This window comes from Copadichromis virginalis, linkage group LG23 (assembly GCF_057382275.1).
Source record: "Copadichromis virginalis isolate Kocher_CV1m ecotype Utaka linkage group LG23, C_Virginalis_male_GT1.1, whole genome shotgun sequence".
Lineage (NCBI taxonomy): Eukaryota > Metazoa > Chordata > Actinopteri > Cichliformes > Cichlidae > Copadichromis > Copadichromis virginalis.
Window position 1 is genome coordinate 37,851,852 of NC_140639.1, and position 20,430 is coordinate 37,872,281.

The 20,430-nt window shown below is 41.0% G+C and overlaps 1 protein-coding gene across 1 annotated transcript in view; it reads right to left on the reverse strand.

The window, feature by feature from the left end:
- nid2a (nidogen 2a (osteonidogen)) overlaps positions 1 to 20,430 on the reverse strand; it is a 66,505-nt gene that overhangs the window by 25,787 nt on the left and 20,288 nt on the right. Inside the window, exons 4-15 of the mRNA XM_085449362.1 lie at positions 18,084 to 18,185; positions 17,562 to 17,701; positions 16,989 to 17,121; positions 13,500 to 13,805; positions 13,042 to 13,153; positions 10,320 to 10,359; positions 9,876 to 9,985; positions 9,646 to 9,779; positions 8,639 to 8,750; positions 8,115 to 8,315; positions 7,804 to 8,034; positions 288 to 428 (exon numbers count right to left, since the gene is read on the reverse strand). Coding sequence (XP_085305488.1) covers positions 288 to 428; positions 7,804 to 8,034; positions 8,115 to 8,315; positions 8,639 to 8,750; positions 9,646 to 9,779; positions 9,876 to 9,985; positions 10,320 to 10,359; positions 13,042 to 13,153; positions 13,500 to 13,805; positions 16,989 to 17,121; positions 17,562 to 17,701; positions 18,084 to 18,185 — 1,762 coding nt within the window. The remainder of the gene's footprint in view (positions 1 to 287; positions 429 to 7,803; positions 8,035 to 8,114; positions 8,316 to 8,638; positions 8,751 to 9,645; positions 9,780 to 9,875; positions 9,986 to 10,319; positions 10,360 to 13,041; positions 13,154 to 13,499; positions 13,806 to 16,988; positions 17,122 to 17,561; positions 17,702 to 18,083; positions 18,186 to 20,430) is intronic.

Sequence of the window (20,430 nt, forward strand, 5' to 3'; positions counted from 1 at the left end):
GATGAAGAAAAGAAAAGAAAAGAAAAGAAAAGAGTGATTACAGACGATTCTGCTCAACCAACCTGTACTTGACCCCTCTACACTGGCTGGACAGATGTTGATAAAACACAGAAACACTGTCTTGGACTTCGACATTTTGTATGCGACAGAAAACGCTAGACTAAACAAAGGCAGAGGAAGCACTCTGAAATGTACATAAACCATCTCATTGCTGCACAGTATATCCACAGAAGAATTCACTCTACGTGCTTGTTCACAGAAGGACTGACACAGACACAGATAGATACCGTAACAGTTGTGCCCATCTCCTGTATAACCAGTAGCACACTGGCACTGGAAAGCCAGGTCCTCTAACGGGATGCACTGGGCTGTGGTGTCACAGTCGTGGGTCCCGGCATAGCAAGGGTTGTGCAGCTCAGGGCCTGGAGCTTCCATTTCATGAGGGAAGAAAAAGAAAGGATTGTGTTTTTAATCACAGTGGATGCAACTTAACAGTGACCGAGAGTGACAGTGAAAAATTACTCTAAGATTCCTAACAGTGCTGCTGGAGAGAGAGGATCCGTTTGGACACCAGGTGTCTATGATTTTTAGGGTCAAGTACAATAACTCAGTTTTGTCTGAATTTAGAAACAGGTCATCCAGATCTTTATGTCTTTTATTCATACCTACAGTCTAACTAGTTGGTATTTGTCATCTGGTTTCATGGATAGATAAGCTGGGTATCATCTGCATAGCAGAGAAAATGTATGCTATTCCTTCTAATAATACTGGCTAAGGATAGCATGTATAATGTAAATAGAATTGGCTCTTGCAAGGAATCCTGTGGAATAATTAACCTTAGTGTGTGAAGAGGACTTCCCATTTACACAAATAAGTAAGCTTAAGTACTTTTTATATGCTAACTTTCATATAACTCCCTGTAACCAGTGTCTAATATAATTTCCTTATTTAATATAATATATATACTTCTGCCATGGTGGATTTTTCATGTTCAAAGTTTCATTTGAGGTCAGCCTTAAAAATAATTCAATATTTCTTCTATTTCAGACGTTATTTTGTCTTACACTGGCTCTGTATGATGACAAAGAGAGACCATATCCCTGTTATAGTCATCTCAGTCAAATTGTTTTGGCTATGGTTACAGAAGCCCCACCCACTTGCTGGTAAAACCTTCTGTTTAGGAGTAGCAGCCAATCAGATGAAAGATGGCCTAAAGAGCCAAAAGCAGGTAAAATGGCTTGTTTCAGGTAACCTGATGGAACTCATGCAAAGCTACTCTATTAGAAAAAATTGCTTGTGTACTGTCAGTAATGTCCATTTGATTTCATTTTCATTTTCTAGTCTTTCAAAGCACATTAAAAGTGGCACCTTCAACAAATGTTAAAAAAGAAAGAATTTAAAGAAGCAGACAATAACATTAACAGACATTAGAATCTGAAAATAAACTGCATTAGACATAAAAGAGCAACATTGTTAAAGCTGGTGTGAGAAAATTCAACCAGACAACCACACAAAATCTGCTACACACCAAATATCCTGAACTCAGATCAACTGAGGTCTGGATTATTTAGTGAAACTTCAGTGATTAGGGCAATGATTACAGGGCAAGTTAACCAAACACACATGTAAAATCACTCCAGACAAACTCCCACAGGATGGACTCCTCTTAGGAAGCAACTCCCTTCATGTTCTCTATGTTCAACATATGGACAAGCTTAGACGCATATGGGGGGGTAGACACATGGACAGAGGGATGAGTGAGCGGATGTGAGTTCAGGGTTTCTTCATACTGCTGCGTGGCTCAGACACACAATTTCAAAAACAAACCTCAGACGAATTTTGAGAAAATCAGAAATATAAACAAAAGAGCAAAGAAAACCATGGGGGAAAAAATAGAAATGTTAAAGATGAATAAATATGCTTAAAGTTCAAATTTGCTCTGTACAGCAGGATACAGCAATGATCCTGTTATAAGAATGCTCCAACTCTTATTTTTTTGTATTATTATAACTTTAACATTAAGCAATATTATAGTGTCGTTAAAACAAGTCTCAGCATCTTTGATCGATAACTTTGGTCTCGTGTCATGTAAAAATATTATCTAATGTAAAATACCCCACACTGCTCAGGCATTCTTTAAATATTCCTTCTACCCACACAATTTAAATATTGGCCCAAATATGGAATTTAGATTCGGCTCAAACACAAACCTTCAGTGTCTGCATGGTTTCGCTTTTATTTCAAGGACATCTATAGTTAGTCGGCTCCAGTTGGCTGGGATGTAAAATATTCTCAGTTATGCACATGAACACATCTGTTATAATATCTGTTTTTAATAATCTTAGAGTGTTTCATGCTGGACTTTTGCTTTACTGTCAGCTTCATCATATGCCATAAACAACAACACACTTGCACATAAACAAAAACAAACATACACACACGCAGCTTGTTTTCATCTCCTGAGGCCAGAGAGCAATTTTGGCTCATTATCAGAGAGAGAGAGAGAGAGAGAGAGAGAGAGAGAGAGAGAGAGAGAGAGAGAGAGAGAGAGAGAGAGAGAGAGAGAGAGACCCTGCAAAGTCTGAATGTGGCGGTAAAAAAGGGGAGATGAGAGGGTGAGATACACATGGACTGTAGAAAAGGCTGAGGGATAATTAAAGAGAGAGAGAATGGGAGAAGCACGCACGCACACACACACACACACACACACACACACACATCATCATCATCATCATCATCAAAGTGGTGAGTGCAGTTTCCCACCTGTTGCTTTTCAAAAATCTCCTCCACACACGCATAAACACGTAGACACAAACAAACTGGGTTTATGCACTGGACACTTAAAGTCCAGCAACACTAAATCATCTGAACGCACTGAAAGCTGGATTTAAGTGGTTTATCGGGCTAAAAAAAAAAAAAAACCCGGCACAGCTAAGGAGAAAACTACCCAAATGAATCCATAGTGGTGTCAACAGTTAGCTAAAGTGAGGCTGCAAATAAAAAACTAACTGCAGGCATGGTGCTTAAAACATGGGGGCAATTAACATGTAGTTCTTTTAAAATATGCAGCTTTGGCTTTTGCACTACGGGGAATGTACAACAGGGGCCCGAGTCTCATTAACAGACTCAGACTCTTTAAAATGACGAGATGTTTGTTCAAAGCAAAATCCAGATAAGTAAGATAAATATGAATCACTTTAGGTCTAAAATGCTAAATTGGCCACAGGTGTGAATGCGGGAGTGAGTGTGAGTGCAAATGATTGTCTGTCTCTGTATGTTAGCCCTGCGACAGACTGGCGACCTGTCCAGGGTGTACCCCGCCTCTCGCCCCATGACAGCTGAGATAGGTTTCAGCGCCCCGCGCGACCCTGAAAAGGATAAGCGGAAGCGAATGGATGGATGAATCATTTTAGCGGCACCGTGGCACGGTGGGGTCTTTCTGTGCGGAGTTTACATGTTCTCCCCATGTTGCGTGGGTTCTCCCCGGTTGCTCCGGCTTCCTTCCACAGTCCAAAGACATGCAGTTAGTGGGGATAGGAAAACACTAAATTGCCTATGGGTGTGAATGTGAGTGCGAATGGTTGTCTTTGTCTATCTGTTAGCCCTGAGACAGACTGGTGACCTGTCCAGGATGTACCCTGCCTCTCACCCTAAGACAGCTGGGATAGGCTCCAGATGGATGAATAATTTCAAATATTTACTTCAAATACTTTAAATAACAGGTGGCTACATTAGATTCAATTAAATCATTGAAAATAGGGGGCCCTCAATAAACTATACCACAACTAGTTAATTTGCAGTTTAATAAAGCGTATGACAGGTTTACCTGTCAGTTCAGCGTCTTTTCTTCCACAATTCTCATGACATCACTAGTCAGCTATTCTACCTGGCAACCCCCATTCAAGACACCCCCCACTCCACAGCACATATGTATGCCCTCTGTGTGACAGGCTCATACTTAACCCATGTTTACAAAATCCCTTATCCCCAAAAGCTCTTCCAGCTGTGGTCTGGGTGGATCATTGTGTGTGAGCATGTGCATGTGTGAGATATGTCATCATAACGTTTTTAATCAGCGTGCTGACGTCTCAATGACAGATTCCTGGTCTGAATCCAAAAACAAGGTGGTGGTGTCTGTCTCAAATTCTTTTTCAGACTTCTTTTTCCCGTCATCTTACAAGGTCACGTATCCAACTGTCACTATCTGCTTTTCAGCAGACAAAGTGGGTAAAGACAGCACAACTGCTGCATGTTGACAGAAAAAGAACACAACACATGTTCTGTCCTGTATTTATATATCTATGAACATTTTTTCTTCCATTATTTTAAGGAGAGCAGATGAAGGTAATGGACATAAAAATTAAAAACAACGCGGGAAAAATTGTTGAAAAACTTTTCATCTAATGTAACATAATTAATCTAAAAGGATCTTTTCTTTGGCTTAGCAAGCCACAAAGACCTCTGTGATTCTCAAAGTGCTTGATTTACCATTCACTTGGGTGCAGTAAAGCTTTAACAACGATAAAACTGTAAATAGAAAAGATAACATCAAATATGTCTGTCAACCACACACACTCCCCAAACACATTCAAATCCAACCCATACCTTGGATATCACTGGACCTAACTGCCTACAGTTACTATTCTGTGACCAACGCAGCGAAAAGTAGCTAGCAGCTAATTTCAGGTTTACCTTCTGTAGATCATTGATTATTGAATCATTAAATGATTGCCAAGCAATATTTGTTTATGAGACCTGCCGTAACTGTGGTCCAATAGCATGGTGGCAGGAGTTTTGTTTTTCCGGTACTGGCATTGTGTTTTAACGCTGGGGTACGCATTAAAGTTTTACAGCGGACTAACATCCAGAGTGATCATTGGCTTGTCGCATCACATGAGAATGCTACACCTTCTATTAGTAAAACTATATTAATGTCCATTCCATCCATCCATTCGCTTCCGCTTATCCTTTTCAGGGTCGCGGGGGGCGCTGGAGCCTATCCCAGCTGTCATAGGGCGAAAGGCGGGGTACACCCTGGACAGGTCGCCAGTCTGTCGCAGGGCTAACACATAGGGACAGACAACCATTCACACTCACATTCACACCTAGTGGCAATTTGGATTATCCAATTAACCTATCCCCACAAGCTGCATGTCTTTGGACGGTGGGAGGGAACCCACGCAAACACAGGGAGATCATTCAATTCATTTCAATTCAATTCAATTCAATTCAATTTATATAGAACCAAATCACAAAAACAGTTGCCTCAAGAGGCTTTGTATTCTAAGGTAAAGACCCTAAAATACTACAGAGAAAACCCCAACAATCAGATAACCCCACTCTCTTTTAACAGAAAGCAGATGTCTTTGATTTGTCTTCCTCCCCTCACCCCCAACCGGTGGTAGCAACGTCTGCCCCTCCCTAAATTTCTGGTTCTGCCAGAGGTTTCTTCCTGTTAAAAGGAAGTTTTTCTTCCCACTTTCTCCAAAGCCTTAGCTAATAGGGGGTTATCTTATTGTTGGAGGTTTCCTCTCTAAATTTTTAGGGTCTTTATCTTACAATATAAAGCCCCTTAAGGCAACTGTTGTTGTGATTTGACATTACGAATAAAATCTAATTAAAATGAATTGAAGAAAACTCCAGCACAGCCAGGCTCATGGAGGTACAGCCATCTGTTGTGACTGGTTGGGGAGGGGTAAGAAAGGAAGACTGAACCAAAGAGACAATGTGGAAGTCAGCCAGAGATTAACAGTAACTAATGATGAAATACGATGCTGTGTTCCAAAAGGTTGATTCTGTTCATCTGGAGGTAGCGTTTTCAGTGGGAGAAATGTTTCGTCACCCATCCAAGTGACTTCTTCAGTCTCAGCTGACTGCAGGTTTCCCCAATCTTATAAACAGCACATTTGCATAATGACTGAAACCAGCCCACTGAAGGAACAATGGGCTGTAAGGTCAGTTCCTTGATCATTAGATTAAGGTGAAGAAGAAGAAGAAATGCTCAGTGCACCATGGGAAACCCCCAGCAGCCTAAGTCTATTGGGACGTACCAAGGGAGGGTTCAGTGTCACCTGTAATCCAATCCTTACTATAAGCTTCATCAAAAGGGAAAGTTTTGAGCCTAATCTTAAATCTAGAATAAAGGTCGTCTATCTCCCAATTCCAAAGTGGGAGCTGGTTCCACAGAAGAGAGGTACTTTTAAATACCCTCCTTCCCATCCTGGAGAGGCCATCCACAGTTTCTCAGCTGAGAACCAGAGACTCAGACTCTGAGCTGCTAATTGTCAGCCACTTCACACAAGTGGATCCAGTGTGAAAGTGAGTTTACTAAAACTCATATCCTCTGCCTCTTCATGGCTCCTAAAAAATTCTGTCCATAAAAGTTGTAAACATAGTCAGTTGTACCAATAATACTTTAATAATTATAATAATTACTAAGTAGTATTCCAAGCACATTACTTTTTTATTCCTAGGTTGCAGACGATAAGGCAGAACACAAACTTGGGGGCAAATTCCACAGAACCAGTTCTGGTTTGGTGGTTTTGGCTTGTGCTCTGGAAACAGAAGGTGCTTTTAAACAGTAAGGCAAATCTTTTTTTTCAACACTCTGAGATTTTTTCCCCCACTCATGCTAAGTTCTCATTAAATTCTGTTGGCCTATCTACAGTTTTCACTCCTTGACCAGCTCTTTTCGTTAACTGTGTTAACACATGTCTGGATTCATCTGCAGCTGAATTCGTTAAAATCCTTAAAGACAGCTGTGACAGCTGTGACGTAAACTGTGGTTCAAATTATCCTTAAAAGGGTCTGGTGTGTCTGCACCATGGTAGACACTGAAGTGAAAATGGAGACATTATGACAACATTTTCTATGGTTTCAATCTGTAAATCCACAGCATGTGTTCTTAAACCTGTGCTCTATCCAACTCTGTGCCATTGGTTTGGCTGAGGTTTCTGTGGCAACCCTGCAATAATTAATAGCTGAATGGTTAAAGGCTCTGGAAGAGAAGTCATGTTTCCAACACTGTAGGCGTTGACTGAAGCTGAAAGACTGAAGTTACAAAATATGTGGTACAACCATTCTCGGGACTAGTCTGGCTTGTGTTGTTGGTCCATCCAAGTTATAACATACAAAGAGCTGAAGTGAAAGCAAGTGTTAAAAATGATGGGACGTGTCCACTGCAGTCACTATCTGTGGTTTTCATTTTGTATTTTTTATTATTATCTTTGATGGAGTTTTGTGTGCTTCTCTCTTTCCTCTGGCGAACTCTGTTGCGGCTCCCTTTGCTGTTACGGCCCACTTGTCAACCAGTTAGCATTCGACAACAGACAGCTTGATCTGCATCCAGCAACATGCAGTTGGGGTTTTGGAAGACTGCACAGGAAGATGTTTGCGGTGGGTGAAAACCCCTCACCAGAAACTGTCCATATGGAATGCCATACGCAAACAGACACAACTGGTAGATCATAAAATACACATGACAGGGATGGTCTGAAATCCATTTAGCCATTAGAACCATAAGATTTGTTGATTTAAACTGTTGTGTTGTTGTTTGCTGTTTATGTGTCTAAATTTGTTGACTTGATTTTATAAGAACTTTGCATTACGTGTGGTCAGAGGCTTGACAAGTCGCAAATGTTCACTTTACTTCAGGTCAAGGCACTACTTGCTATGGTCGATTTAAGAAAACACTACCATGTTAAAACTCACACATTATATGAGTAAATATGTAGTATATACAGTAACTGGACCACCTGTGAATTGCTATTAAAGTGTGATCTCTGTAAACATAGTTTGTCTCACCTCTAACTGGGCTGATTTTGTTGGTGATGGCGTATCTCAGGATCCGCTCCTCCTTCACGAACATGACAAACACCCTCTCCATAAGGATCTGCAAAGTCTCTGGGGTGGCAGCTTGGTTGTTGTGTGGGCAGTCACGGTAGGTGATATTCTGTTTCAGCTGGAAAGAGAAGGACTCGGACCCTCGGTCTGCTGTAACCACTGAATACTCTCTAATAGAGGTGGAGGTTGCAACTGTAGAAAGAGAGATGGAGTCACTTTAAGCAACAAAAAGGGCAATCGAATGATGTATGCTGTTCAATCCTTGACTTTACCTGAGGGGTAGTACTGGTAAGTCTCTTTGAAGGGCTCCATGGTAACTTCAGCACCAGGAGGAAGGAAGGGCACACTGCCGCTGATTACAGTACCCACGGTTAGGTGGTTGTGGTCATCGAGGCCACGGGCCGTCTGAATAATTGACAAGCGCTGGTTCCCAGGGTAAAATACAACCTCTGCGTGACGACTGAACTCAGCACCTTGTAACACAAATAATCATCAATCTTTTATTTACTGGTTTATATATAACAAACATGCAGAAGCTACATTTCAGAAAAAGTGCAGTGTCTACAATAGTTACACACTAACACAACCACACAGCTGTTTCCCATTAGTGAGGGGAGGGGGAAGACTGATATCACATCACATCCCTGGAGACACTACATCTGGCTGGGAGACCAGAAACACACACATGCAAAGAAACAGACACACGATGTCCTTGCTATTAAGGAGTTCCCGCATGTCTCTCCAGAATGTCAAGAGTCAGGACGTACAAGGCAAAAAACTGTGCAAACATGTTTACCTGTCAGTTTGAATCCCGCTTGGCTATTCTGCAGCTCCAAAGCAAACAGCCATCCAAATAGCTCTCCAATGGGTGCAACTGGCATCAGTGCCCAGCCCACTGGTTCTGGTACCTGACCAAGAGGGATAATGTTTGCTAAGTTGACTAAGTTTACATAAAAGACATTAAGATGTTCATTTTTTTCAGAGGCTTTTTAACCAACATATTTCAATTTCCTTTACTTAAAAATGATTAAATCCAAGGTGGATTTGAAAAAATTGTGGTTGAAAAAAATTCGAATCGAATTCCCCCAATGGACACTATATCAGGTGTTTGTGCTGATATGCTGTGTTTGGTTTCCTCCTTATTTGGTGTTGTGCATTATAGCCAAACTTTAGTTTCATCCATCCAAAGAACATTGTTTCAGAAGTCTTGTGATTTGTTCAGATGCAAAGTGGAAAACCTAAGCTGTGCTGTCATGTTCTTAGAGGCTTCCTCCTGATAACACTTCAAAGCAAACCATACATGCACTTTTTTATTAAATAACGATGGTATCATGACATTAAACATTGATGGACTCAGACTCTACAGGCCTCAGCATGCCCATGTAGTTCTTGGTCTGACATTGGAATGAATTCACTGGGATTTCCATTATGTTAACACACCTCAATGCTCCAGACCAGCAAACTGACAAAACTTTTATAGAGGTGCTCAAACCTGCTGATGTCAATTAATCAAAAACATTCGATTAGCCAAGTATTAGGGTTACCCTCTTAATTCCTGTGGAAGCAGTACGGGTATGCTTAGTTTGTCTCATGACTACGTGCAGTCCTCTGAAAACGTTCTTTTTCATGACTGTAAGTTAAACCTTGCTCCTGATCTCCTGATCTGATAAGTTAGCCCCACTCTGAAAGCTTACCAGATTGGTTCCTTAAATTTGTTATGGAAAAAGTACTGGCTGCCTTAATCTTAATTACAATATAGAAGAAGCTTGTACACGATTAATGGGGCTGTTTTTCAGGTTGTACCTCGCTGATGGCAGTATACGCCCTCCCGTCTCCCACCACGATGTAGGCATGGAGATCAATGTTGTTCAGCGATACTGGAGTCGATCCCACATACACAGTACCGCTCACCTTACCGCTAACACGCTGGGGGGCACCTGGATGAGCAGCACAGAACGCACACAACAAAGCAGCTTTAATATGTAAAGACAACCAATGGGCACAGCACTTAGAAAAAATGGCCAAGATCTAACCATCAGGCAGACACTGGCGTCCATTTCCATAGAAGCCTGGTTGGCAGTGACAGCAGAAGCCTGTGGCATAGTCAGTGCAAAATGCATTCTGGGAGCACTGCTGCAGGAATCTAAATGAGAAGGAGAAAGTTGTAGTTTTAAGTACGATCGGTGCTTTTTTGATATGTATTCATGGCATCAGACAAGGCATGAGAATGGACAAGTGTCAGATCAAGCAGACACTAACTTAAAATATTATTTCTGCAGGAAAGAGCTTTTCTTTTTTAAGAAAGATCTTCAGATTCTGAGAAAGCAACTTTTACTCTTTACACTGTTTTGAACAAATCTCAGTGTTGTTAAGACACCTAACAAAGTTGTCTTTGATGTCTTTTCAATGTCATACCAACAATGTCTGATTGGCTGTGTAGGTAAGCAAATTAAATTGCATGTCTACTCTTTACATACCTGGCACATGTTTCCTTATTCTCTGTAGTATATTGAATCACTATGAGAGAAAAAAAGTAAGATTAGAGGATACATGATACGACATTTAAACTCATTAGCCTAATGTTTCCACTCTAATGCTTCAGTTATACCCACTACATTGGTTAGTTTGCGCTCCACTGGTGACATCATCACTCAGCCATATTCATTTAAGCTCTCTGTTATGACGCAGGTACTTGCAGTATTCTCCTGAACAGTAAGTGTTGCTACTCAGACAAAACCTTCATATTGCTGATGGTTTAGGGGGACAAGAGTTTTTCCGACTAAGTCTTATCTTTTCAAACTGTTGCAACATCTCCCTCTGTATCATCTGTGAATGTCTTCTGCAAAATTTATGAAAAATCTTTTATAATGATCAACATTCTATATTATTTTTATGACTTTTACCTGAAAATGAGTGATGGTAAGATGATTCACTTGAACAATTTATATTTTGTCTCCAATCTACACATTGTACAAAAACTTCAATTCAAATGTATTTGTATAGCACCAGATCACACCAACAGTCAGCTCAAGGCGCGTTATACTGCAAAGTAAAGACCCTACAATAACACAAAGAAATCAGATGACCCTCTATGACCAAGAACTTACTGACAGTGGGAAGGAAAAACTCTTTTAACAGGAAGAGACTCTGCAGCTGGTTGGGGGTGAGTGGAACAACATGAAATTTGCACACACACACATGCAGACATATTTGCATACACTCCAAGATGCTATATGAAAAGAAAACCAGCTGCTGCAGTCCTGCTTCAAACATCCACACATGCACATCTTTCCTCTTTAATGAGAACCTTCATTGACATAATACATTGTGTAGTCTTGTAACCCTCACCACTCACTGGCTAACCACAACCCTAAACTAAGCCAAATATTAACCTAAACCTCAATACCAAGTAATAAACAGTCCTTGGATGTGGCCAAGATGAGACCCAATGTCTTCACAGCATATACATGTTCTGACTACGGCTCTAAATAGACTCTAAACTAAAAGACTGTTTATTTGTTGAAAGTGTCTCTGACTTGAATGCTGCACAATTTTTTTCTTTGAATCGACAAAAAAATAAATAAATAACTGAGTCAGCAAGAAAACTGCTGACTTAAGATATTTAGATTGAAACCTTAAATGCCTATTCTTATTAGAACTGCTCAAGTCTGACCACAACCTCACATGCTTAAGTAACTTCTCTTAACAAAAAACATCACATGGAGCTTGCATAACTCCTGAGCGAGTGCATTGTTCTCTTTGACTTTCTCATTTTCTTTCTCTCTTTTTGGGACGTTGGAATTTTCTAGGGAGACAAAGACGTAACAATTGTACTCCAAGTTTCATAAACATCAAATCCATAAAAATGCCGAAAAATATAAATGTGCTTTCTAAAAACTTCAAAACACATAAATATAGCACTTGACATTTGACCTTTTTTAAAACCCGCTTGAAAACACACTTGTATTCTTTAGCTTTTAATTGTGACTAGTCTTTCATTGTTTTTTTACTATGAATGTTTACTATTTCCATTATCTACAGCACTTTGGTTCAACCTGTGTTGTTTTTAAATGTGCTTATGAATAAATTTGATTTGATTTGATTTGATAAATATAGCCAAATACTCTATGTACGTATACTAGTACATGAAGTCTGATATTCTTTAAGTCTACAAGATATGGTCTAAAATGGCCTTAGCAGCAAGATGCTCCATATCCCATCCTGCCTGTTTCCACTTTTACTATAGCTCTACAACAAAATAGTGAGCTTAAAGACATATCTTGTTTTCCTAAAAACATGCATAAAAATGTCAGATAGAACATTAAACACTTGGCGACAGATCTCGAAGGCTTCTCAGAAAAAACTGTTTCTTTTTCCCAAACTGACCTAATAAGATGAACTCACTTACACAGACAGTTTGCTTGACCTTATATAAGAGGTTCACTGAGAACACATTCTTATTTATGGCAAAATCCTGTGGGAATAGTTTGAAGGGGAGGGAGCGTGAGCACACACACCTGGTAGCTACACAGCACAACGGCAGTATTGTATTAGGTACCGCTCGGCAGCTGGCCAAGACAGCGAGGTAGCGTTTTCCATGAAACTAATTTCAAAGAGTAGAGAAAGTGCAACCAAGGTTATTTTGTTATAGCTACAATGTACAGATGTCCCCAAATGCATCACATGCAGGCAGTGACAAAGTTACTGATATGAAAAGAGGACAGCTATGAGAATTCACTCTCTGTATATGTGTATGGGTTTGACTGTGCCTGTTCAAAACGTGGCTGTGTGAAATAGGCACATTTTTGGCTGTGGCTTTCTTTAGAATGGCTCCTCAAAACATAGTCTCATGTGACTCACTTCATTGTCACAGGAATCCAAAGACAAATAAATAAATAAAATTGCATGAAAAACAAAACAAAGTGTATACTTGCCCAGTTATCACTATGACAACTTGACTGTGAAAAAGACTGAACTTTTGACCAGCTGTCCTTTTGTTTCTGACGTCCTTTAAATGGCCTATTTTGGCCTAAGCGTGAAACGAGCACACTATGAAGTAACTTGGAAAAGTGTTGGAAAGTGTATCTAGACGATTCAGTGAGGTACCACATATTGATTTGACTGCTCTGTGCACTTCTTTAGGATAAAGTTTGCTGATAAGTTTTAAAAAAAGAAAAATACTCATTGTTTTTTTCTTACCTCCTGTGTCAAAATTAACCTGTTCTTCATCCACACTGACCACATGTGCTCCAGGGGAAAGAGGCGGAGCATTTCTATGTGGGGTGTGCACATTCACCACTTTCAGAGGCAGCTGCAGAGGAAGACACAGGAGAAATATGTTCTGGCATTGAAAGCAATAAAATCCAAGCCTGTAGCTGTAATTCTCTACAAATATCATAATCCAGAAAGTTATGATCTGCGCTATGTTCTCATTATTTTGTTGACAACACCATTCCACTATGACCATGATATTTTCTTAAATTGTCCTTTGAATTTAAAATCCTTTTAACACCTGACAACCCTGCTGTTTCAATTCCCTTTTTTCATATCTAACTAAGGCAGTTGTGATGGCAAAAGGTGTGCATAATACCAAGTTGTGCATGATAAATGGTTAGTGGGTTATACTACAGTTCTTTGCACATTTGAACCACTGTTACCTGTGGTTGCTGTTCCTGGGGCTGCTGAGCACCTCCCTCTGCGACTGTCTGTGGAGGATTAGGGGAAGCGTACTGCCTCTCTGGTGGCTCGAAACCATACACAGGTTCAAAGGTCAATGGTATATTGTCGCTCCCATAATGGTTTTGCGGTAGAAGGAATCTTGATCGGTCACCATCAGCAGGTGCAGGCTGGAATTCAGGGTTCCTCTCTGTTAAAGGATAATCATCTTCTCTTTCTTGGGTATTAGGGTCAAACGTATTCTCCACATATTCTTCAAACTCATCATAGTCTGGGGTGGTGGTGCCCTGGAAGGAAAAACAATGGAAAAGTCAGAGGAGTAAAGAGCAGCATGGGTGTCTGAGGTTGTGGTGGCAGCTAATAAAACTGATTGGACTGGGGATTATCTAAAAAGAACATCAGAAACAGTGTGTAAGATAAAGAACAGTGAAAACAATCATAACAAGAGGGTTGTGTCTGACTGTCTTATCTGTTGGGAAGCCCAAGATGGTAGAAATGTCCTACACTGGTGCCAACTCCACCCAACACCCAAAGAAGGGTCACACCAACAGATTGTACTGTTAAACAAGTCTAAGCCCTGGATCAGATGGTGGCAAAACTTCCCCTGTGCAATAGGAGCAGGCGGTGGTTAACTGAGGGCAGATGGAAGAACTGCAGGCCCAGGCCGAGCGGCACAACCCGGTGCTGGAAAACCTTATGGTCTGGTCTGGGGCCGCAACTCAACTGCCTCTACTTACCATGGCTCTTTGATCATGCCACACAAGACAGTGGAGACGTATGACCGCAGCTGGTCTTGGATATGTTTGAGGATACAGTGTTGGAGGCTGGTAAGCAGCTGGTGGAGGAAAAGGCTGTGTGGCTGCTTCCCCTATTGTCTGGGGAAGGGCAGGCAGCAGCGCTCAGCCTACCAGCGGTTTTTCAGGGGAACTTTAAAGATGTCTGGAAGACTGTGCTGGACTGCTTGGGCTACTCCCATAAAGACCAGTGCTGCCAATTCCACAACTCCAGACTGGGAGTGGGAGATCAGCTATTGGCCACACCCAGCTGGCTGTAACTAGGGATGTTGTAGTGGGAAATGTACATCCTGTTGCTGGTGGTGCTGATATAATATGATAAAACCATAATAAAATCGTGACCCAATTCTTCTGGACGAGTCCTACTTGGAATGCCAGTCAGGTCATTTCACTGGAGTGCACAAGGATATCCTTTTGTTTTTAGTCTTGGTGAATTATGCAACACAATATCATGAAGAGGTGGCTTTGTGAAGCATTTCAATTTCTGCTGAGAGTGTGGTCCATGAGCTGTTTCTGGTCATATTCTGAATCCCAAAAGAAATATTTACTGACCAGGGCAATTTTTTCAAATCTCACACATGGGCTGGTGGAGTGTGTGAATAAAGCATTAAATTCCATGATGTTTGAGGAGAAGTTCATTCACAAGGATGAATGAACTTGGGACTGGTGGTTAGACCCACTGTTGTTTCCACTGTAGGAGGTGCCCCAGGCCTCCACTGATTTTTTCTTTTCCTTTGAAATGCTGTTTGGCAGAAAACCACGTGTGGTGTTGGACCTACTTACAGAAAACTGTGAGAAAAGTCCAAGCAAAAATAAAAGAAGAGAGGATGTCAGAGGATGACAACAGAGAGGCTAGACTCAAGTAGTTTACACCAGGAGGTAAACTACTTGTGTTTCTCCCATCCTCCAGCTGAAAAGTACTTGTCAAGTAGTAAGGGTCTTTTGTGGTCACACATGATGGGTGGGTGATGTCAATTATGAGTTAGCACATTCTGCCAGGGGTAGAGCCACAAAAATATACTGCCTGAAAGTGCAGAGGCAGGCAGATCCTGTTTCTCTGGTGAGCTTGATGAAAGACAAAGATGGGTTGGGGCCCATTCCCGCCATTCCTTCGTGACGACCATCTCACACAAGCCCAGAGAGCAGATGCTGTTAGGTGGTTCTTGGAGCTGAATGGGTTCATCATGAACTTTGCAGAGCTAACTAGTCCCCTGACCAACCTCACCCGAAAGTGTGAGTCAGACCTGGTCCATTGACAGAGCAGTGCCAAGGAAGCTTTAAATTCCATTTGACTGGGTAAAATAAACTCTCTGGGGATAACCATGCTCCATAGTCCTAACTTCTCCCTGAGGGCAGGTGGCCGTTTTGTGTTTGCAGGTGAGGGGATTCGACTGAGGTATACATCGGTTGTAAGCTGTCAGAGCGCAAGACTAAATACAGCACAGCAGATAAAGAATGTCTGGCAATTCTGTAGGCAGTTGAAGCCCTCCACTGTTATCTCCTGATATGCTGATTCACCCTATGTTCGGGCAATGTTTTGCAGAATGATGGCTCCATTGCACGAAGGATGCCAACACCCAGATCATCCAACGATATCTAGCTTGACAGCCTTTCAAATTCACGATGATCCAAAGGCTTGAGGTATAGATGGTTGTGGCTGATTTCCTCTTCTGTGGGCAAAGGAAGTTTAGGCTCCGCATCCCAGGTTGGGCGATTGGGGTATTTGGTGGCGGGGTGTGGTTTTGGCTCAGCGCCGGGAGAGCTGGAGCAGAGGGCTCTTTGGGCTGGCTGGCACAGCTGTCAGCAATTGTCTCATTATGTCTCTTCTATTTATGCAGTAGCTCGCTGGGACCAAGGTGTGTATAGCAATCACTTGGACTAGCAGCCAGAAGAGCTACTAGAGCTGATAAAATTGAGTGGACATGTCACTGTTAAAAAAGCGTTAGAGATAACACTGAATGAATAAAGAAAGCAGCATAGCAAGAACGTTGTGTCTGACTGTGTGTGTTGGGAAGCCCATGATGGCAGAGATGCTCTACAGCAGGTGTGTCAAACTCATTTTACATGGCGGGCTACGTGCAACCCACTTTGATCTTAAGCGGTCCGGACGACTGAAACTCCCCATTCTGTAAAGAAGTTACATATTTAACTGTTTTTCTACATGTGCCAATAACAGAAATCTGTCAGCACGGCTCTTTGGACTTAAATTGTAAGAAATAAAATTAAAGTAAAAGTTCTGGTAGCTCATTGCTCTGACTTCCAGTTTTGTGTTATTTGTTTTTTTTAAATTGTTTTTTAATTGTTTTGTTTTTAACTGTAGTCATAAAAAAAATGAAATTTCTATAGTAGAAATTGAAAAGCAAACTTTTCTGTTTTTCACAAAGTTACAGAGGTTTTACTAAAGACATGGCTAAGCCTTTTGCAATTTAGCATAATCTGGAATGATTTATGAAAGTTGAAATTTCTGATGTACTCAATAGCAGAAATTAGGCTTTCTTGTTAGAGGTCATTTGGGGAGAAAAAATTGTGGCCGACAACACTGTACAAAGCAGTAGACTGGTGCATAATAAGCAAGCAAATAAGGCAGAAAATGTAGATTTTTGATGCACTACAGTATATTTCAAGAAGATATATTGTTATCTTCCAAAAGCTAAATCAAGCAAATAACAAAATTACCATATGGGAGTCATATCCTACAGTTGGTGGAGTAGAAACAGGACCTTTAATGGATGCAGGTACAATGTTGTCAAAGGAATAACGGTTTCCAGTGTGGAAAAGCCAAAGGCCTGGAATTCCACTGTTACCAAACCTAGAGCAGAAGAAATCAGACATTCACAGAAGGATGTAAATAATTATGTGCACCACAAAAAAACATTTTCTGTTGTTATAAATGTCCTAAGCTTCTCCTGCAACAGCATTTGAAGAAAAGGTTCAACAAAGGACATAAGGCAAGGCACATAACAATGAATGTGAACATCTTTTTTTGAGTTACTAATTTTAGCTTGACATTTACAACCTGTAATTATTAGCTATCTGCCCCTTATTGTGCTATACATGCACTGTCATTAGCAAGCTCTTACTACATACACATTTATTTACCAGTATTTGTTTTAGCGATTACTGTGTGTGTATGCATCTTGTTACTTGTTTCGATTCTGATCATAGAACAAGTCATTATTTGCGTACATCTAATTCTAAGGTTAAACTGTTGGCTGCAAAGAAATTTATGGTTTAACCTTTTTTACTTACTGGTAGAGGTTTTTAACACTCTGCTCATTACTGGTGACACTGTAGTAAGGGCCTTCATTTCGGGAAGTTAATATATTTGGAATTTCTCCTCTGCTGAAGCCAACTCTTGCTGGAAGCTCTATCTCAACATTATACGACTCCTAGAAAAAAAAAAAAAAAAACCCAAAAAAAACCCAGAACAACATAATAACCATGTTCTCAAATAAAATAAAATAAAATAAAATAAAATAATTTGTCAAATATTTAGCAACAAATACTAACAATAACAAAAATTAGGAACTATAAAGAATAATTCAATAGTCATTAAGGAACAAAATAATATGTAAAATCTGAGCAACCAAAACGTGCACACAGATACTAACATAACCCTGGTCAGGTGTTATGTTGACCCCTTTATGCACCTAAAGCAGCAGTGGCTATGTGAAGTGATAAAAATAGTGATATAAATACAATGGTTCATTTTGCTCGTGTACATTTTGCCCTACAGCTGTAACAGTGATGACTTAACTCTTGTTTGCTTACCTTAGGCAGTGTGCCAAAGAAGTTCAGACCGCCTTCAGGGTAGAGGAAGAGGACATATGAGTCTGTCTCATCATAACCAATAACAGCCTGGAACGTATTGACCTGTGGAGGCAAAAGCGGATTACAACATGGGCAGCAAGAAAAAATAACCCTAACCTGCTCAGCCAGGGTTCCAAGTGATCTGAGCAGGTACTAAAATGTGACATCATCACACTGCATGCCACCGATTGGCTAGTCTGTGGTGTCATTCCATGAGTCATGAGAGCGTGTCGTTCAGGAAAATCAAAACCACATTTTTGAAACCTAGCAACAAGGCTGAACAACGCCGTGTTACCCCGAGCAGCAGGTATAATCTTGCCTCGAAGTCCACTTTTATTGTTGGTTTTGTGTTGCATATTGATTACATTGTGGGACACTCAGACGCGTTGCTATGACGACAACCACGTCCATCAAGAGGTACTAAATTGTAATGGAAAACCAGTCGATCCATGTCAAACCGATCTGAGTAGCTACTAATGGAAAAGGGGCTTGTGTGGCGTCAATCAAACACTTTCCAGGTGGATCAAATCTGGAACATCTAAACAGATATGACAAGGTCCCCAACGCCATTGGCTGACATGCAGCTCCTAACCATGACAAAACCTCCAACGTGTTTACAGATGGTTATAAACTTCACTGTTGTATTCTATTGTATTGTATGCCTGTGAGACTGTTCTATATTTGCAATCTTTCATCGATTGAACTAAATAAATGGAAACAAAAATTTTTGTGAAAGGCTACTGATAAGAAAGTATCTAAAGTACAGTTTAAATCAGTTCATCGCTTGAGCCTTGTTTTCCCCTTTCCCTTTTTTATGCTTGAACTATTTGCAGGTTAAGTTACTTAACCCAAAAATTAAAAATAAAATGAGAAAGTCTGGCTCACTGGAAGCAAACTACACTACATATTTATGTTTTTCTGATTAACATAGTGTTGAATCCAGTTTTTACACATCTATAAAATCACCTCCAGTGTGTCCTGCTCAGCTTAACCTCCCTCCGATTATTCATTATTTTTACACTTACTCCTCATGTTTAAACTTCACACCTCTCCTGCACCTACCCTCTCCTCCTCCCTGTGTAGCCTGCCCTTCTTCTCTCATCTGCTGGGTCCCATGTTTAGACTTCTCACCTTTCACACCCCCCACGCCTTGCGGTCACCAAAACGACTACTTAATCTCATCTCATCTCACTTTACACAAACTAAGCTGAATTGAATGAAGTCTGCATGGACTGACGAATGAGGGAATTCCATTTACACGGGAGACTGTGACTTGAAGAACTTATCTCCTACACGTATGGGGGAGGCCAAGCCCACTGCTCAACCACAGTTGAACAAACACAGATTTAGTGAATGAAGGAGACACTGTGAGTGATCCCATGTTGTTTTCCTTTGGAACAAAATCCAATTATCCGTAGACTCACACATAAAAAGAAAGCAACAGATATACACACACCTCATACTCTCAGCCCCCAGCCCAGATGTTGATCTCCACAGCTGTCTTCCTGTGTGTCTCAACATCTTTCAGGATGACTTTACAACATGCAAACCAGAGACCAGCTACAATGTGTTAGCCAGGGGCCATGGAGGGCACACACACACACACACACACACACACACACACACACACACACACACACACACACACACACACCTACAGATGTTCCTCCACCTATATTAATCTCATGTGAATGCATGTGTGTGTCCCCCACCTTGTTTACATCAACATCTTTAAATGCTCTTGCTGTTTGTGGGCGGGAGGGATTTCGGAGCCTCTGGGCTCTGCGCAGTTAGTGAGGAGGGGGGCTTGTGTTTTCAGGGAAGGAGGAGAAGACGCTGGAGCAACATGACGTGATGTGTACCTTTTTTGGGGGGGGAAGGGGGGGGATTCTGATACTCCAATTAGATGTCTCTCCTGTTTTTGTTGCTGCTTTCTTGGGAGCAGGAGGAGGAGAAATGAAGGACACAGCGAGAAGCAAAAGGAGCACTAAAATTGTAAGGATGATCTGATATCCTCGTGTTGGTGTTGTTCCCAGACCATCATGAAAATGTTGTTCCAGGTTCAACATTGCAAGTGACCAATCGCATTGTTGTGACGTCATTCTTTTGCGCGCCAAGCCATTCGTGCATTTATGAAATTCCAATGTTGCAAGGACAATATCAATTCTGCTTACCGTTTATTAAAGGGTTACGGTTAGGGTCAGGGTCCGTTGATTGGCGGACAGAGGCGGTTTCACGCAGCTTTAGTACAGTTTTTTGTTTTACGCCGGTTTTTCCCGAAGTTGCAAAAGTATGACGTCACAACATT